General features: G+C 44.6%; 1 protein-coding gene across 3 annotated transcripts in view; it reads right to left on the bottom strand.

Annotated features, from left to right (window-relative positions):
- The window catches only part of LOC115466700 (sodium channel protein type 5 subunit alpha-like), an 858,490-nt gene that overhangs the window by 233,767 nt on the left and 603,755 nt on the right, over positions 1–20,968 (bottom strand). For all 3 annotated transcript variants that reach the window (XM_030198143.1, XM_030198128.1, XM_030198135.1), the window contains one exon: positions 13,276–13,399. In XM_030198143.1, the coding sequence (XP_030054003.1) occupies positions 13,276–13,399 (124 nt within the window). The remainder of the gene's footprint in view (positions 1–13,275; positions 13,400–20,968) is intronic.

Here is a 20,968-nt window from a genome sequence, read left to right as displayed (position 1 = left end):
CTTTTTCCAGGACTTGGCAAAAACTGGCCCGGCGCGCACCCAAAAGATGTGCTCACACTGCCACAGGCCACGTTTTGCTGTGGCTTAGTAAAAGGACCCTTTTATGCACTGTCCCATAGCCAGTTAAATGCTAAATATAAGTACATAAGTAATGCCATACTGGGAAAAGACCAAGGGTCCATCGAGCCCAGCATCTTGTCCACGACAGCGGCCAATCCAGGCCAAGGGCACCTGGCAAGCTTCCCAAACGTACAAACATTCTATACATGTTATTCCTGGGATTTTGGATTTTTCCAAGTCCATTTAGTAGCGGTTTATGGACTTGTCCTTTAGGAAACCGTCCAACCCCTTTTTAAACTCTGCTAAGCTAACCGCCTACACCACATTTTCTGGCAATGAATTCCAGAGTTTAATTACACGTTGGGTGAAGAAACCTTTTCTCCGATTTGTTTTAAATTTACTACACTGTAGTTTAATCGCATGCCCCCTAGTCCTAGTATTTTTGGAAAACGTGAACAGACGCTTCAGATCCACCTGTTCCACTCCACTCATTATTTTATATACCTCTATCATGTCTCCCCTCAGCCGTCTCTTCTCCAAGCTGAATAGCCCTAGCCTCCTTAGTCTTTCTTCATAGGGAAGTCGTCCCATCCCCGCTATCATTTTAGTCGCCCTTCGCTGCACCTTTTCCAATTCTACTATATCTTTCTTGAGATGCGGCGACTAGAATTGAACACAATACTCAAGGTGCGGTCGCACCATGGAGCGATACAACGGCATTATAACATCCTCACACCTGTTTTCCATACCTTTCCTAATAATACCCAACATTCTATTCGCTTTCCTAGCCGCAGCAGCACACTGAGCAGAAGGTTTCAGTGTGTTATCGACGACGACACCCAGATCCCTTTCTTGGTCCGTAACTCCTAACGTCGAACCTTGCATGACGTAGCTATAATTCGGGTTCTTTTTTCCCACATGCATCACCTTGCACTTGCTCACATTAAACGTCATCTGCCATTTAGCCGCCCAGTCTCCCAGTCTCGTAAGGATCTCTTGTAATTTTTCACAATCCTGTCGCGAGTTAACGACTTTGAATAACTTTGTGTCATCAGCAAATTTAATTACCTCGCTAGTTACTCCCATCTCTAAAACATTTATAAATATATTAAAAAGCAGCGGTCCTAGCACAGACCCCTGAGGAACCCCACTAACTACCCTTCTCCATTCTGAATACTGCCCATTTAACCCCACTCTCTGTTTCCTATCCTTCAACCAGTTTTTAATCCACAATAGGACATTTCCTCCTATCCCATGACCCTCCAATTTCCTCTGTAGCCTTTCATGAGTTACCTTGTCAAACGCCTTTTGAAAATCCAGATACACAATATCAACCGGCTCCCCTTTGTCCACATGTTTGTTTACTCCTTGAAAGAATTGAAGTAAATTGGTCAGGCAAGATTTCCCCACACAAAAGCCGTGCTGACTCGGTCTCAGTAATCCATGTCCTCGGATGTGCTCTGTAATTTTGTTTTTAATAATAGCCTCTACCATTTTCCCCGGCACCGACGTCAGACTCACCGGTCTATAATTTCCCGGATCTCCCCTGGAGCCTTTTTTAAAAATGGGCGTTACATTGGCCACCCTCCAATCTTCCGGTACCATGCTCGATTTTAAGGATAAGTTGCATATCACTAGCAGTAGCTCCGCAAGCTCATTTTTCAGTTCTATCAGTACTCTAGGATGAATACCATCCGGTCCAGGAGATTTGCTACTCTTCAGTTTGCCGAACTGCTCCATTACGTCCTCCAGGTTTACCATGAAGTCAGTAAGTTTCTCCGACTCGTTCGCTTGAAATACCATTTCCGACACCGGTATCCCACCCAAATCTTCCTCGGTGAAGACCAAAGCAAAGAATTCATTCAGTCTCTCCACTACGTCTTTGTCTTCCTTGATCGCCCCTTTTACCCCTCGGTCATCCAGCGGCCCAACCGATTCTTTTGCCGGCTTCCTGCTTTTAATATACCGAAAAAATTTTTTACTGTGTTTTTTTGCCTCTAATGCTATCTTTTTTTCGTAATCCCTCTTGGCCTTCTTTATCTGCGCCTTGCATTTGCTTTGACACTCCTTATGCTGCTTCTTGTTATTTTAGACGGTTCCTTCTTCCATTTTCTGAAGGCGTTTCTTTTAGCCCTAATAGCTTCCTTCACCTCACTTTTCAACCAGGCCGGCTGTCTTTTGGAGTTCCGTCTTTCTTTTCTAATTCGCGGAATATGTATGGCCTGGGCCTCCAGGATGATATTTTTGAACAGCGTCCACGCCTGTTGTACAGTTTTTACTCTCTCAGTTGCCCCCCTAAGTTTTTTTTTTTACCGTTCTTCTCATTTTATCATAGTCTCCTTTTTTAAAGTTAAACGCTAATGTATTTGACTTTCTGTGTACAGTTACTTCAAGGTCGATATCAAAACTGATCATATTATGGTCACTGTTATCAAGCGGCCCCAGTACCATAATGTCCCTCACCAGATCATGCGCTCCACTAAGGATCAAGTCTAGAATTTTTCCTTCTCTCGTCGGCTCCTGCACCAGTTGCTCCATAAAGCTGTCCTTGATTTCATCAAGGAATTTTATCTCTGTAGCGTGTCCTGATGTTACATTTACCCAGTCTATATTTGGATAATTGAAGTCACCCATTATTATCACATTGCCCATTTTGTTCGCGTCTCTGATTTCTTTTATCATTTCTGTGTCTACCTGCTCATCCTGGCGAGGTGGACGGTAGTACACTCCTATCACCGTTTTTTTCCCTTTTATACATAGAATTTCAACCCACAATGATTCAAAGGTGTGATTTGTGTCCTGCTGAATTTGTAATCTATCTGAGTCAAGGCTCTCGTTAATATACAATGCTACCCCTCCACCAGTCCGGTCCACCCTATCACTACGATATACTTTGTACCCCGGTATGACAGTGTCCCACTGGTTATCCTCCTTCCACCAGGTCTCAGTAATGCCTATTATATCCAATTTTTCGTTTAGTGCAATATATTGCAACTCTCCCATCTTATTTCTTATACTCTGAAATGTCTATATGCAAATGCTAGGAGTCTGTTTGTTGTTCTTATTTGCATGATGCTTAGTACCTGACATTATTGATTTGACATCTTTTGTCTGATCTTTAGTTGTAATTAAGGGCACCTGGTCTACCACGGTCTGTTGTGCAACCTCACTATCCAGAAACCCTATCTTCCCTGTTTGTGAGGTATCTTTGCAAGATACCTTTTCCCGAACCATGCGCTTTTGAGCGACTGTTGGCCTTCCCCCCATTTCTAGCACTTAACCGGCTATGATTTAGCTGGTTCTGGAAACCCATAAATTCAGTGCCCAGCATTGAATTTCCGGGCATAATGCCAGCCCCAAATGCTTATTTAGGCTATCATTACATGTGTTCTTGGAATGCGATAATGTAAAACCTTTATTTACTTGTTTGGATTTAACTTGCACCTGTTTCAGTAGTAGCTCAAGTAGAATGCTAACTTTTTTATTTAAACTTTAATATTTATTGAATTTTTCATGAATGCCAAGCAAGAACAATTACGATCAATTGCAAGAAAAGGAGAACCCCTAATACATAATGAAACAGAATAACATAATAACATACCCACAAAACAAAAGCAAAATGAGGAGTGTGAATAGGAACTTCAAAATGAATTAAATACTACTTCCTATCACATAATTAGCCCCAAAACAAATACAGTCTCTTAAATCTGCACTAGATCTATCCAAATGTTCAAAAATAACTTACCTGACCACCTTTTCTTTACTAAGGGGCTCTTTTACTAAAGTGTGCTGAAATTTGGGCTTAATGCATTTTAACGCTTGATTTTTCCGTGCACTAAACTCAGGTTTTAGGCATCACGTTTTAGATTTTTTACAAAATAGTTTTATGCAGGTCACGTGCTACCTGCTGGGGTTAACAAGGGAGCATTCACTGCCTCTGTTTAAGAGGTGCTAGGTGCTCCTGCGTTATCCGGTTAGTACATGCTAATCATAACGCACTAGCCAGATAGCGTAGGAATGCTTAGTCTCCATCCATGACACGCCCCCTCCAAAAATATATATTTTTAGATAGTTACTGTGCACTTAGGGACAAATTCTATATATTGTGCCTGAAAATCTGGAATCGATTAAAGACACGCTTAGTGTGATTCTATAAAGAGTGCGCATAACTTAATTGAACAAGCTAATCAGTGCTGATAACTGGGAGATAATCATCAGCACTAATATAGAATCAGATATCACATAAATGCTAATGATTGTCAAATGCCCCTGACTCGCCCATGCACCTCCCATGGCTACACCCATTAGGGTAGTGCACTATGGGGGTATTTTACAAAGATGCATTAGCATTTGTAGTGAACGCTAAACACCAGAGATGCCCACAGAAATATATGGGAATTTCTAACATTTAGCATGTGCTTATTTTTAGTGCATGCTAAAAATGCTAACACGCATTTGTAAAAGGATCCCCTATGGAATTTGGGCACACATTGTTATAGAATAGCAAGTAGTGAGATATGTGCACAAATTCAAATTAGTGCCAATTAGCACTCAATTATTAGCACTTATTGGCTCGGCAGCCAATTTAGTTGGGTGCACATCTTGGATGAGTGCTAAATATCAGCGCCCAATATGGGGTGCCAAATATAGAATCTGGGGATAACGGTCTTCTCTCAATATTGCAGAAGGAAGGATTTGTAGATTCTTGGAGACTGTTCCACTGAATGGAGGATTTAACTTATACTCGCATTTTAATTATTTTCTTGTTTCTAAAAGTTTAGTACCCAAAGTAGTGAGAGCAGACATACATAATATTATGATTTCAGATCACACTGAAAACTCCGTGTTGCATTTCTTGGACTCCAGCCTACCAATACGCCTCTTTGGCATCTCAAGCCAGGTCTTGTAGCAGACGAAGCATTTAAATCCTAGTAAAGCTTGCAATTGATGAGTGTTTTCTCCTTAAGATTAATACATCTCAGGTACCAGCAATAATTAAATGGAATGCTTTCAAAGAAACACTGAGAGGTGTAATTATTAGCTACTCTGCAGCTTAAATCAAGGCATGGAAACAAGAATTAAGAAGCAGATTTTGGACAGAGTGAGAATTCCACACATTGTGACTTGGACGTGTGAATTCTCCCCTCCATGTCTTAATTTACAGGAGGCTCTGCTAAGCACAGGGGTCCTTTTACTAAGATGCGCTGAAAAATGGTCTGCGGTACTGTAGATGTGGATTTTGGGTGTGCACAGAATCATTTTTCAGTGCACCTGTAAAAAAGACCTTTTTTAAAATTTTGCTGAAAATGGGCGTGCGGCAAAATGAAAATTGCCGCATGTCCATTTTGGGTCTGAGACCTTACCGCCAGCCATTGACCTACACACGCCAAATGCCACTTGGCGCGCGTAACTGATGCGTGCCAGAAAATAAAAAATATCTTTTTGACACGCGTTACGGATGCGCACCAAAATTACCACAAGGGCCACGTGGTAGCCGGGCAGTATCTTAGAACGGGTGCAGATTGGGAGCGAGTAGGCGCTTATGCGGCTTAGTAAAGGGGCCCCACAGAGCCTCTTGTAAAACAGGAGCAGGGCTGCTCATCCCAACACCTCCATGTCCAGAGGAAGCAATGATTTTTGAAAGCTGAAGGCAGGGAGAAATGCGTATTACCCCCCCCCCCCCCCATAGGCATGGGAGCAGAATTCTAAAATCGCTGCTCCCTCACCATAGATCCCCAATTAGAGGTGACCCCTGATGCTGGATTGTCCATGCGCTTTCATTTTCTGTCAACTGAAGTCTTCCCCCTGCCTCTCCTGCCCACTTGAATCACTGTGAATACTATCCCTTATATATTTTGTTAACACTGCTGAACACCATTTGTGATGTCACATTTTATTGTTACAACTGAGAGCATCAGTGGCTTAGCCAGACAGTCAGTTTTGGGTGGGCCTGAGCCCAAAGTGGGTGGACACAAAATTTTCTCTGCCCCGTCCTACCCCCAACTCAAAATATAAATACTTTAGCTAATGTCAGCTGAAGACTTTCTCTGAAGATGGCCAGAACTCTCTTTTACCAAGCTTGTCAATGGTTCAAGGATGCTGTTGCCAACTGCAGAGCTTGGTAGAAGGGAGTTCTGGCCCTCTTTGGGGAGATCCTTAGCTGTTCAAAGAGGACCTGCCTTCAGGCCATACATTGATACGGTGCTTTCCAATTTGTGCCCTGCTATTCTTTCTTGCCCCACAGCCATTGACCCACTGCCATTTAAGGACCATTCCCTTATTATGTTTGAGATCAACTGCCCCCTCAACCCCCGTCCAAAAAAAGCAGGCCGGCTGTACAGCGAGTAGAAATCTTTTGATTATCACTGAAGGGCTTGCCTTTGTGCACTCCTTGATTTATCTAATGACCATTTCACGACAGTGTGGCTAGACAATCAGGATCTCACCTGGAATACATTGCTTCAAAGTCTTTGACTGAATTAGCCCCCTTAAAGAATTCCACTCAGGAGCCTGCACCTTTTCCCCCTCTCTCCTCCCCCCCTGGCCCCGCCATGCTGCACCTTTTTACCCCTGCCACCGCCGCCGCCATGCTGCACCTTTTTCCCCTGCCCCCGCCATGCTGTATGCACCTTTTTCCCCTCTCTCACCAGCCAGCCAGCCCAGCTCTTCTGCACGTCTGCAACGGTGCCGCATCCATCACCAGCAAGCTGCTACATGACGACTACTTCCTTCCGGCTGGCCTCACCTCCGATACTCTTTCTGATGAGGCGGGGCCAGCGCAGAGGAAGCACTCGTAGCGGATGGCACCACTGCCGGAGTCCGGACAGGGATGACAGGGGAGGAAGGAGGGAGCAGGGAGGTAACAAAACTTGTGGTGCGCCGGCGGTTTGGGCGTCTAGGTGCACCGTTGCTGGGTGAGCCCGAGCCCAAAGTGGGTGGGCCTAGGCCCACCCAGGCCCACCCATAGCTACGCCCCTGGAGAGCATATTATAGGAATTAGTCTGTTGGATACTGAAATAAATTAAGGAAAAAAACCAAGTGCATCCATTTATTTTCCACTAAAAAACCTGATCCCAACTTTATCCACATTCTTCAACTTTTTTTCTCAGTAAAATATAAACAAAGTCTAACAGGATTAAAACACTGAGGGGTCCCTTTACTAAGGTGCGCTGAAAAATGGCCTGCGGTAGTGTAGAGACGTGTTTTGGGCATGCGCAGAATTATTTTTTAGCGCACCTACAAAAAATGCCTTTTTTTTTGCTGAAAATGGATGCGCGGCAAAATGGAAATTGCTGCACATCTATTTTAGGTCTGAGAACTTACCGCCAGCCAATAACCTAGCGGTAAGGTCTCACATGGTAACCGGGCGGAAATGGTCTCCACTTGACGCACGTAGCCGCAGCACGTCAGAAAATAAAAAATATTTTTCAGACGTGCATAGAAGACGTGCACCAAAATTGAAATTACCGCAAGAGCCATGCAGTAACCTGATGGTAACTAATTTGGTGCGCGTTGGGTGTGCGTAGACGCCTACACGGATTAGTAAAAGGTCCCCTGAATACCAGGTGTGTGAGGAATTTCTAAACATTCAATCTCAAGAATCTCAAGACTCATCCTTCCTCGCTACAGCCTTGTAGTTTAAAATATGTATAAGCAGGGATGCTTGCTCTACATCTCATGACCTAATCCAACCATGCATTCTCCCAACTAACAGATGAGGCTTAAAAAGCAAGGCAAAAATCTCTAGGATGTTCCCAAAATTACAGGTTTTCAATCAGAATTAGAATATAACAAGAAATTGTCTTCCAAGCTGCCTTAAATTTTATCTACAATGCAAAACTGTCAGCAGTTGTAATTATGTGGGATAGTGCTAACTACAAAAATGCACTTTAAAATTTCAAAATCAAAAGAGTAGAGATGACATGGGATGTACAACAAGCCCAATGGAGGATACCAGAAAGAAACACCCCCCACACCGCTACGATGAAACATGTGGTTGAAATTCTGCAGTCGCCATCTCCAAATCCACAATGCACCAGACTTGCTGAAATTTAAGTTCTTGCCACACTTGTGAGTTTAGTGTTCTTAGTTTAGAGTTCGTTTTTGTATTAGTTTTACTTTTCTGAATATGATTTTCCTGTAACGTTGTGCATTGGTGAATGTTTTGTACTTTTCAAAATTATTTTCCAATAAATATAAAGATATAAAAAAAAATTCAAAATGAAAACTACGATGTTGGATTATATTAGAAATATGCTTGGGGAACTGATTTTGAAGGGACCCTTCTCTGATACTACTACTACTACTACTTGACATTTCTAAAGCGCTACTAGGGTTACGCAGCGCTGTACAATTTAACATAGAAGGACAGTCCCTGCTCAAAGGAGCTTACAATCTAAAGGACAAATGTACAGTCAGTCAAATAGGGGCAGTCTAGATTTCCTGAAAGGTATAAAGGTTAGGTGCCGAAAGTAACATTGAAGAGGTGGGCTTTGAGCAAGGATTTGAAGATGGGTAGGGAGGGGGCTTGGCGTAAGGGCTCAGGAAGTTGATTCCAAGCATAGGGTGAGGCGAGGCAGAATGAGCGGAGCCTGGAGTTGGCGGTGGTGGAGAAGGGTACTGAGAGGAGGGATTTGTCCTGTGAGCGGAGGTTACGGGCGGGAACGTAAGGGGAAACGAGGGTAGAGAGGTAATGAGGGGCTGCAGACTAAGTACTTCTCAGTATTCCCTCCCTATCCACATATTCTCTGAGGTGCCCTTTTACTAAGGTGCGCTGAAAAATGTCCTGCGGTAGTGTAGACGTGTGTTTTGGGTGCGCGCAGAATCGTTTTTCAGTACACCTGTAAAAAAATACCTTTTTTAAATTTTTGCCGAAAATGGACATGCAGCAAAATGAAAATTGCCACATGTTCATTTTGGGTCTAAGACCTTACTGCCAGCCACTGACCTAGTGGTAAGGTCTCACGCGGTAACCGGGTGATAATGGTCTACGCATGTAGAATGGCGATTATCACCTGATTTCCACCTGCGCGCCAGACAATAAAAATATTTTACAGGATGCCTAGCGGACGTGCATCAGAAATTACCGCAAAGGCCATGCGGTACCAAAACTGACAAGCATTGGCTGCACGTAAGCGCTTATTCGGCTTACTAAAAGGGCCCCTAAAGCAGTTGGAACACTGCACTTTTACCTTCTAAAGATGCTTGGTTACAGCATGGATGGTAGCTGGGATGGAGAAATCAATTTGGATCCTGAAGAAAAGAGCTGGATGTTTTTATGCCTTATGGAACCCCTTTCTTAATTTTTTTTTTGTTAAGTGTCACAATATGTCATTTTGTTTCCTACACATTATAATTCTTTTTTCTGTATTCTCCTGTGAGTTAATTTTACAATGTTGGGGGTGGGATGTGACAACTTGGGTGAGTTAATTGGTTTTGGACTGTTTCGTGCTGAGATGCTGAGATGTAAATCTGTTTTCATTTGTATTTTATTGATTCCCATATTCAATATTTGTAACTAACTCTGTACGTTGGCTTTTTTTTTTTTTACTTTAAATAATGTTTATTAAAAAAAGCAAACAAAAAAACAACAACTCAAAACAGACACATGGGAATTAAGTAGTAAAGATAATCTTTTTTTCTAACTTTGGGGCCCTTTTACAAAGGCATGCTAAAAAAATGGCCTGCGGTAGTGTAAACGTGTATTGTGGGCGTGTGCAGAATAATTTTTTAGCGCACCTAGAAAAAATGCCTTTTTAAAAATTTTTGCCGAAAAAAGATGCGTGGCAAAATGAAAATTGCTGCGTGTCCATTTTGGGTCTCAGACCTTTCCGCCAGCCATTGACCTAGTGGTAAAGTCTCATGCGGTAACCGGGCGATAATAACCTGCAGATGTCCACTAGGTGCGTCTGAAAATAAATTATTTTTCAGACGCACGTATCTGGCACGTGCCAAAAATGAAATTACCGCAAGAGCCACACAGAAGCCAGACGGTAACTTACGTGGCTTAGAAAAGGGCCCCTTTATTTTTATTACTGTTTTGGAATTTAACATGTCTCCATTACAGTGGTGAGGACAAAAGTATTGAACATAACTGTTAGTTTTCTTGAGTTAAATACTTTCTCCCCGATATTCAGCACTATTTAACCGGTCAGCAATGGTGTCTGATCGTTTAAATAGCGTTTAACAGGCTAGCCACAAATATTCAATGGGTGATAACTGGTTAACTCTACAGAATATTTGTGGTTAGTGCATAGGGCCAGATTCTATATATATGGTGCCTAAAAACATCTATGCCTAAGCGTATTCTATAAGCGGCGCCTAGATTTACACATGGTATACAGAATACGCTTAGTTGATATCCCAGCGCTTAAACCTAAGTGCATCCATTTACATCAACAAAAACATGGTGTAAATCCTGGCATGTAGATTTAGGCGCAGAGGGCCATATTCTATAACTATGAATGTAAATTTCAGAATACCCACGAAACACCCATTCCCACACTCTTTTTTGTCTGTACGCATTAGAAGTTTGGCGCTGTGTGTTATAGAATATGCTTAGTGAGTCGTGCATATCCACCTGAGTATTGTGTTCAGTTTTGGAGGCCGTTTCTTGCTAAGGATATAAAAAGAATTGAAGCGGTGCAAAGAAAAGCTACGAGAATGGTATGGGATTTGCGTTACAAGACGTATGAGGAGAGACTTGCGGACCTGAACATGTATACCCTGGAGTAAAGGACAAACAGGGGTGATATGATATAGACGTTCAAATATTTGAAAGGTATTAATCCGCAAACTAACCTTTTCTGTAGATGGGAAGGCGGTAGAACTAGAGGACATGAAATGAGATTGAACGGGCTTAGACTCAAGAAAAATGTCAGGAAGCATTTTTTCACGGAGAGAGTGGTGAATACTTGGAATGCCCTCCCGCGGGAGGTGGTGGAGATGAAAACGGTAACGGAATTCAAACATGCGTGGGATAAACATAAAGGAATCCTGTTCAGAAGGAATGGATCCTCAGAAGCTTAGCCGAGATTGGGTGGTAGAGCCGGTGGTTAGGAGGCGGGGCTAGTGCTGGGCAGACTTCTACGGTCTGTGCCCTAAAAATGGCAGATACAAATCAAGGTAAGGTATACACAAAAAGTAGCACATATGAGTTTAACTTGTTGGGCAGACTGGATGGACCGTGCAGGTCTTTTTCTGATGTCATCTACTACGTTACTATGTATACGTTCTGAATATTGCCAGTTAGTGCTCATTATTGCTTATTAAGTGCTGTTATCAACACTAATTAGCTTGTTAAGCTTATGTTATGCGCGTTGTTACAGAATCCTCCTGGATTTTGGCGCAGATCTCTAATCCGTGGGACAGTGGCTATACTCAGTGCTCGGTTAAGCGGTTAGGTAGGATCGCATAAATAGCAGTCCTCTCTTTAACTGCTAGGAACTTTTCCGGTTAGCGCTAAATATTGGCTTAACTGATTATGTTCTGGCGGCCAAAAATGAAACCAAATATTCAATGTCGGTCACCAGAAACAGCCCAACATTGAATATATGGGGTCTGCCCAACCACCTCACTTATGTGGGCTGCCTCCAGCCGGCTAAATATTGGCCCCTTTGTCCTCAGCATTGAAATAGTGTGTAGATAACTTTTAATCAAACATATTTTCATGTCTCTAATTTTTAATGCTACAAAGATCTTTCTTCATTTCTCTGGCAGTACTTTTAACAATCTTAGAGACCTCAGACTGCATAACCTCCTCCATGGTAGGACCTAACAAGGCCTATCATGTAGCCAGAGATGCAGAAACTGGAATTCACTTTGGGGGTCTTTTACTAGTGCCTGCTATCTGCCACAAAGTCCATTTTATTCCTGTGGGCCCTGTTGCAGATAACTTGCGCTAATCTTTAGTAAAAGACCCCCTCTGAGAATTACCGAAATAAGTGTTCTATTTGAAGCAATTTTTACCTTCAAAGGAGTACTTCAACCCACTTAGATGTTTGGCCAAAGAACTGGGATACTGTGCTTTTGACAATGACAAATCACTCTGAAGTCTCATTTCTCCCCACTCTTTAAGTGAAAAGAACCCAAATAGGTCAGCATGGGGTTGAGATTGCAAGAAAAGTGCATACAGAAGCACATTCATGGAAATGAAATAGAGGGAAGGGTGACAAGCTCTTTAGATAAAAGGCACTGGCTGGTTTCCAATAACTGGCTGCTTTCCAGCAGCTGGCATCCTTTGCCTGGTTTATTTTGGTGTTATTTCGGAATTCACATTCCACTTGAGAGGCAGAGAGTTCCACTAGCCAGGCTTGAAGTCAACTTGTTTCAATAAGCAGCACAGCAGGAGAGGTGGTGTAAGAGAAGCTTATCAACCTAAAAGCTGCAGCAGGCTGAAGAGGGCTCCGGGCCTTATCACACATTTGAAATTCAAAAGCAAATGTTAACAAGTCCCCAATGCCTATTGCGTATGAGTTTGCAGCATTATCTGCAAACTGAAGTGTACCAGTGAAAACACAAATGCAAGTCACCAGAGTGTCTTCGTGTTAATGTGGAGACATGTCTGATAGGGAGAACAGAGGCCTAGGGACTTCTTGACTCTCTCCATAATCACAGTGAGCAGTGGCATAGCCAGACCCAGTATTTTGGATGGACCCAGAGCTAACTTAGATGGGCCCTTCCATGGAACGGCACTGCACTCCACAGCCGCCCCCCCCCCCCCCCCCCCCCCCCCCCCGGAGATATTTAAAAAATTATAGATTTTTTCACCTACCCCACATCAACATCTCTCCTCCTCCATGGCATACCGCCATCTGCCTGCCCATTGCTGAACCCCGTCCCTCCCTGGTGTACTTTACAGGCGTCCCTGGCACCTGCAGTGATTCAATTATTGCTGCCTGCGCTACCCTGGAGGCTTCCACTGACTGGGTCCTGCCAGACAGGAAATGATGAAAGCGAGGGCGGGACCCGGCCAATGGAAGCCTGCAGGGCCAACACAGGCAGCAATAATTGAATCACTGTAGGTGCTGGGGATTACTGTAAGCTACACCAGGGAGGGACGGGGTTCAGCGACAGGCGGGCAGATACTGGGATGCTGCAGAGGAGGAGAGATGTTGATGTGGGTGCCAACGCTGGGCGGGCATGAACTAAAAAAAGGGTGGGCACATGCCCACATGTAGCTACGCCACTGATAGTGAGGTGAGGAGACACTCTTACCTTCTGTGAAACATTCTTCAGGTTCCAGTAACTGCTCAGACTGCACTGACATCTTCTCAATCAGCTCCCCAGATCTCCTCAGATCCACGGTGCTTCCTTCCGAGCAGCTACCGTCATCTTTCTTCTGTATAACCAAAGCACAAAGAAGAACAGCTCAGCCTTTTTCTTTTACTTGCTCTTGGTGTGTGAAATATACTGAAAAAAATAATCTATAAGCTTCCACATTCACATCAGAAGACACTGTCCTATCTCAAAGGAGAAAGTTCTCCATTTTTATTCTTATTCACAGCACTAGGAATAAACATCTTGGACTCAAAATTTAGTATGCAACACTCAGCATTTTGCTGACGATCGCTGGTGTTATGCCCAAAACTTCACTGCTGGGCCATGTCTGGGCTGTGGCATTGAATTTCTGGGTTTATGGAACAACCATGACTGGTTAAGTGTGAAATTCGGCACTTAACCGGCTATGAGGCACGCATAAAGATCGGACTGACTTTTATGTGGTCCAATTTATGTGGTGACCCTGGCTGGTGTTGTGCCGACTCCAACCTTGGTATGCCCCCAAAATACCAGGTTTTGAAATAGGCACTAACTGGACATTTTCAACAGCACTAACCTGTTAACAGGTGATTTAACCAGCCAGGAGCAGTTTCTGGCCAGTCAAATTGCTTTGAATATTGACCCCCTTACTAATATTTATTAGGGATGTGCATGGAACAATTTTTTGGCTTATTTTTAGATCACGTTCAGATTTCTAGACCCTGCATGAACCAGTGGCGTAGCTACGTCTGGCCTGGGCCCCCGTAGCAGTAGCATAGCCAGACCTCAATTTCTGGGTGGGCCTGGGGTTGGACTGGGTGGGCATGACCCACATATTTCCTCTCTGTCCATCCCCCTCCCGTAAAGATAAATACCTGGGCTGGCGGGGATCTCCGGGCCCTGCCAGCAAAGAATCTTCTGGAGGCCCCCAAGGTTTGAGAAGTCTCATCCCTGCGCCAGTCACCAGCGTGGCAGGAATTCGTCTCCCCAGGCTCCGCTGCATTTATTTCTTCGCCCATCGCAAAACGCTGCCGTTCGCACAGGCAGCTCCGCTCCCCTTTGTCGCGTCCATCTGGCCCTCTCTGATCCACTTCCTGTAGTGGATACGTAGGCTAGATGGACGCGGCAAAGGGGAGTGGAGCTGCCTGTGCAAACAGCAGCGCTTTGCGATGGGCAACGAAGTAAACGCAGCGAAACCTGGGGAGACGAATTATTTTAAAAGGCAGGCAGGCAGGCAATGCTACTGAACGCTGCTTCCCGGACCCGGCGGAGCCACGGGAGAAAAGGCAGCGACAGCAGCAGGATGTTGGATGCGCGGGCCTAGAGGGAAAGTGGCTGGACCTGGGCCCATCCAGGCCCGACCGTGGCTATGCTCCTGCCCCGTAGATTCGGTCCTGGCCCCCTGCCGACGACCCTCTTGAACCCCCCTCCTGCCACCAACCCTCCCCCGCTGTCGCCGCCCGCCCCCGCATCAGGTACCTTGTTTGCTGGCGGGGGGCCCCAAACCCTACCCGCCGAAGAGTCTTCTTCAGCACCAGAGTAGACTCCAGCGCCTTCGGTCAACGAAGTTCGTTGTGTGATCAGCTGTTTCTGAAGTCTTACGTCCTGCACGGGGCTACATGCACCGTGCAGGACGTAAGGCGTCAGAAACTGCTGGGCGGCGATGGCAGAGGAAGGTTGGTGGCGGGAGGGGGGTTCAAGAGGGTCATCAGCAGGGGGGTCCAAAGTGGCGGCAGTGGCGGCAGTGGGCGCGGGGGGGGGAGGCGGCTAAACAGTGCCCCCACCTCGGGCTCTGGCCCCCCCCCCCCCCCCCCCCGGCATGAACTAAGGCTGGAAAAATCTGTTGCACCAATTGATGGTAATATGACAATGGAGCTCATTTTCAAAAGAGAAAAACGTCCAAAAAGTGGCATAAATCTGCATTTTGGACGTTTTTCTCACAAAAATGTCCAAATTGGTTTTTTCAAAACCAATTGTTAAGACGTTTTTCTATGAAATCCGTTCAAATCACAAGGGGACACGTCAGGGGCATGTTAAAGGTGGGATCTGGGCGTTCCTAACACTTGGACATTTTCAGCCATAATGGAACAAAACAAAACTGTCCAGGACTAAAACTAAGACGTTTTGAGCTAGACCTGTTTTTATAACGAATAAGGCATAAAAAGGGTGCCCTAAATGACCAGTTGACCACTGGAAGAAATCAGGGGTGACCCCCCCAATACCCCCCTCCAGTGGTCACTGACCCCCTCCTACCCCCCACCAATGTGAATACAAATATGATTTAGCAACCTCTATGACTACCTCAGATGTTAGAGCCAGGTCAATTAGAGCAGCATGCAGGTCCCTTGAGTAGTGTAGTGGTCAGTACAGTGCATCATTGGGGTGGGGGAACTCTGGCCCCTATCTCCCTCTACCTGTCACATTTGTGGTGAAAAATGTGAGCCATCCAAAACACACTAGAAACCCACTGTACCCACATATAGGTGTCCCCTTCACCCATAAGGGCTATTGGGTACAGCTGTGGGCAGTGGGTTTTGGGGGACTCAGCAGACAAAATAAGGGAGCAATGGTGAGATGTGTACCTGGGAGCATGTTTTTGAAGTCCACAGCAGTGCCCCCTAGGATGCCCCATTGCTCTCCTGGGATGTCTGGGAGACCAGTCTACTAAAAATGCTAGCCCTCCTACATCCCAATGGCTTGATTTTCTCAGATTTTCACTTGGGCTTTTTTTTTTTAATGGACAAATAAATAAAGCATCAAAAGCACAAAACCTTGCTAGAAACAGTATTTTCAAAAACAAAAGATAGAATGAACTTCTTTCTTGTTCAGATTTTGGACATTTTTTGCAAAATGTCTAAAGTCTGACTTAGACGTCATATTGAAAATGCCCCTCAATGTCAGCTAACGAAACTGATGCTAAAATGATGGGAAATTTCATCTGATCTGGAATACCTACTTACTTTCTCTCTCAGAGAAGTTCAGATAGCGCCTGCAGTGTCATATTTAGATTTTCTAATGTAGGAGCAAAAGAGCTCAGGCAAAGCGTGAAACACAGCACAAAGCCGTAGACCTATAATTGGTGAATCTCTTTATAAAGGCGGTTAATAAATCCCAATAAATAAATGCTTACATACATACATTAATTAATAATTGACAACTAAGCCAGTGGGCAGTTTTGTGCCGAGTTTCAGAATTTCTCTGAGGTCTTTTCATCTTATTTTAACATATATACCTCATGGTGAACCTAGAAGCAGACATTTCAGGGAAATTCAATATATGTTGTTTTTGAAAGTTAGACGCCCCCCCCCCCCCCCAAAAAAAAAACAAAACCCTGGGTGCTAAGTTAGTATTCTGTAATTACAGACTTGCACACCAAATCTGTTCTAGAATACTATCATAAGTGCACAGTAAACCTCATGCAGACCTAGGGGAGGGTCAGAATCACAGCTGGGGGCACATAAAGGAAGTGTATTACATCTGAGCCCTATACAATAGCTTGAAAATAAATATTTGCTAGGTTTTAATCTTTTTGTCCCTTTCCAGAGTCAAACATTTGCAGCTATGCAAACTGAATGAGCGCAGGTCAATTTAGATTAATCTTCATTTTTCAATGCCAGTTTGAGATCAGGGTTAAAAAAAGACTGGTTATCTAATAAATCAACAGAGTGTTTACAGATCTGGGCCTAGAACTGATAATAGTGTGTTATACGTACTGCAAGTTCATCTGGGCTGAAATATGCTGCTCTCTCTGTACAAGAGTATCATAGTATGTACTGAGAGCACTGTGAAAGAAGTAATAATGTACACTGTCAGCATAAAAGTACTCCAGGCATTACCATATATTAATAGGATCCTTTCAGAACTCTCACTGCTCAGTTTGCTCTGAATTCAGGACCATATCAAGTTAGAGTAGAGAAGAGGTGTATACCATTTGGTTATAGCATCCCCTCTTCTGGGATGACTGCAATGGTAGGGTCAAATGTCAAAGGTCATGAATTTTATATACTGCCTTTCTGTGGTACAACCAAAGTGGTTCTTGTCCTTAAATAATTCAGAAACTCCTAGAAAATGTGTGGTGGATTTATTAAGTGTCTAAGGCTCAAGCCTTTGGGCCTACTTAGTTTGTGCCTTGTGTGAAGCCTCTTCTGACTTTTGGGTTGGTTTTCAGCGACGTGTTGGGATACCATATGTTCTTCTTCAGATATGGCCTCCAGGTTTTTTAATTTATAGGAAAACATCATCTTTTTCTTTTATGTGCCTATGACCAACACACCTACCCACACAATGAGAGAAAGCATTTCTGGCCTATTAGTCAGTCTGGACCAGACTGACTAATAGGCCTGAGAAAGAAAAGCACTGCTGACCAGTCTGAGAGGCCAGAAAGAGAAAAGCATTGCTGATCTCCTCTCTGTTTCCCTGCTGGTTGAATCTGTCATAGGAATTTTGTTTGTGCAGCACGACTTTAATCATATATCATGCAAAGGCTTTCACAAATATCTCAGAGAAGCCAGCCAAAGTTGTTGAGGGATATCCACTCTTCTGATAAGTACGCTTGGGCTCAGACTCTGTCAAGCTCAAATCTGGAAGTTTTGTGAAAAGTCACTGTGTGATGATGTATGTTCATTAACTAAAAGCCATTTACACATTTGCTATGATTAAATATTTCTTTAGCAAATGAAGCAACCATTTTTTTTGTTTCCTCTTTTTTTGTCTCCTCAAATTTGGTAACCCTAGTGAAGTGAATCTCTCAGACAGAGGTTCTACCCACCCCTCGGCCTATTCGTTAATAATGGGGTAGAATAGCTGATTGGCCTTCAAGCCAAAGAGACAAGCTCCACTCGGGACCACTAGAGGACGTACTGTGTACAAGATTATTCCAACTTAGAAGAATCTCTGTGGAGTGGGTCCCAGAAAGGAGTGTGATTCAGAAGGGAATAGGTTTACTCCAGAAGCAAAGAAGACCCATTACCTATTATTGACAGGGAAGAGTGTGGAGCATTGCTGTGTTTATTTAGGGGCCCTTTTAAGAAGCTGTGGTAAGAACTAACATGTGCTTACAGCAGGTAAAAAAGACACTAGTTTTGGATTCGGCATGTACTACCCATGCGCTAAAAAATAGGTTTTATTTTTTCACACAAGGGCATGTTTGGAGGCGGCAAGTAGGCATACCCTACGCTAATTGGGTAGTGCAAGTAAACCATGTGCTGCCCAATTAGCGGGGGGTTAGCGCAGGAGCCCTTACCACCTAGTAAATAGGTGGCGGTAAGGGCTTGTGCGCTAATGGCCACATGTTAATTGGAAAATTAGTACATGGCCATTAATGGGAAAGTAGAAAATGTGGCTATTTTACTGCCGCGCTAAAAGTGGCCTCAGTGAGTGGGAAACCCACATGCTAAAAATAGCACAGGCCACGTTTTAGCGCAGCTTTGTAAAAGGGCCCCTAAATGTTGTATAGCCTCAGAACAGAAAGAGTACCTCAAAGCAGGAATGGTTTTGTACATATCTTCAGCAAAGAGAGTTGGAACACCCCATTTCTGTTGCTGAGTGACTGTGTAGAAGGATCTCTACTCCAGAGCCTTGAAGGAGATTCCTTCCCCTGGGGAGAATTTGTTCCTTTGGGTAAGAGTGTGTTGCTGTAAGTGAAGAAGGGAGAGGATTGGGAAGACATGTTCTTTGAGGGCCCTGGGCTGTGAATCTGTTGATGGATTACCCTACAATTGGGACCCCCCCCCCCCCCCCCCGAGACTTGCATTCTATAAGTGGTTTTATGGTATTGCATCATTTTTGCAGTGTTACTGAATTTAGTCCAATAAAAATAAATCACCTGCTAGTTTGTTTATTAACCTTTATTTCCATTGGTGTGTTAAATATCACTGGCCTTTAACAGAAAAGCCAGTGTCAAGGAACTCTAGTAACTGTCAGTCAATCATTTTCTGAGCCAGATGCTGCAGACTGCCATACAGTGGGGATGGAAAGACAGAAAATATTTGTTTTATGTTGTTTCCCATGTCATTGCTGAGAAAGTTCATTTTATTCATTTTCAATTCATTTTTTTTCGTCACGAGAGCAGAGTTGTTGAGTGCACACTCTTTAGAAAAAGGGTGTACTGTGCAAAGACAATCCACTCTGAAAGTGTGCACTATGCATGCACAGTGGTATACGTACGTACCATAGTTCACACATGTGCAATGGGCACCCTCTTTCCAAATAGTGTGAAGCCTCTCAAAAGAGTGCACGTTATTATCAACAAATGAAATACATATTTTCTGCTCATTTTTATTTGATAATGACATGGAATATGTTGCTGACATTTTCCCCATCATTGCAAACCAATGCCCAACCCTATTGGTAGATTCAGTATTGGCCAAAAAATAGTTGGACAGCAAGTGGAGATGAACAAAAGGGTCAACCGAGGTGCCCTTGGGAGGGTGTAGCAAATGGTGTGACCATCTTTGACCCTGTGCTCAAGGTGAACCTGTTCTTACTGCTTTGGATGAAAAATCAAGTGGGATCAGTACGCCATGGGCAGAAGGTACTAGAATGCAAGCATGATGCATAGGGAGGCACATGTGGTGGCCACTCTGCCATAGTCTCCTCTTGGTTGCCCCACTTCTTTCTCCCCTACCCACAACTGCCAAGAAGCCCTGGTGCTTTCACATTTGCCCCAGTCCTAGACAGCAGGTGGTCCAAAAGCAGAGAGAGAGTAGTCAGAACTGTATCTCTCAACTTTCCCCTGAAGGCATGCCCAGCCGGTCAGGTTTTCAGGATTACCACAATGAATATGCATAAGATACATCTGCTTACAACTGGTCTCCAACGTCTATCTCACGTATACTCACTGTGGTAATCCTGCAAAGTTGGCTGGCTAGGTGTGCCTCCAGGAGAGGGTTGGGAAGCACTGGGTTAGAGTTCTGCTTTTTCTACTGACTCTCTTGAGGATCTTGGGCAGACCACTAGCTTTCACTGATTTAGGTACTCACATAAGCTGCAAGTTTTATTTGTACTTGTTTGCTGTAGCTTGCATTCCTATTCTATTCTCAATATTTGTTAGTCACCCAATCAAACATATAAACGGCAAGTGACCGTACTCACTTGCAAATGCGCAATACAGACTTCCCTCTCTGTCACGCCCTTGCGTCAAGACGTCATGACGTCAGAGGGCGGAACAGAGAGGGAAATGGAGTCGAATTGTCGGACGCCGCCACCGCTGCCGCCTGGAAAGGAACATCACACGAAACAACTTCCACCTCCCCCCATCCCCGCTCCCGCCCCCCCTTCGTATCGGGCCCCCTGCACTGACCTGACAGCGCCTTTCACCTCCGTGTGGAAGCGCTGCAGGCAGCAGCAGAGCGATCTGCTGCTGCCTGCAGTGCTTCCACACGGAGGTGAGAGGCGCTGTCAGGTCAGTGCAGGGGGCCCGGCACGGAGGGGGGAGGGAGCGGCGGCGATGAGGGTAGCTGGACATGGGGGGAGGGGCCATGGTCGCTGGACTTGGGGTGAGAGCAGGGCACAGAGGAGGGAGCTGGACATGGGGGGAGGGGGGAGGCCAAGGGAAAGAGGAGGGTCGCTGGATATGGGGGGGGGGGGGGGAGGATCGGTGGACGGGGTGAGGCCAGGGGAGAGAGGAGGGCTGCAAGACTCACCCATTTTT

The sequence above is a fragment of the Microcaecilia unicolor genome, chromosome 1 (genome assembly GCF_901765095.1).
Source record: "Microcaecilia unicolor chromosome 1, aMicUni1.1, whole genome shotgun sequence".
In the NCBI taxonomy this organism is placed as follows: Eukaryota; Metazoa; Chordata; class Amphibia; order Gymnophiona; family Siphonopidae; genus Microcaecilia; species Microcaecilia unicolor.
This window is presented reverse-complemented; position numbering and strand designations above follow the sequence as displayed.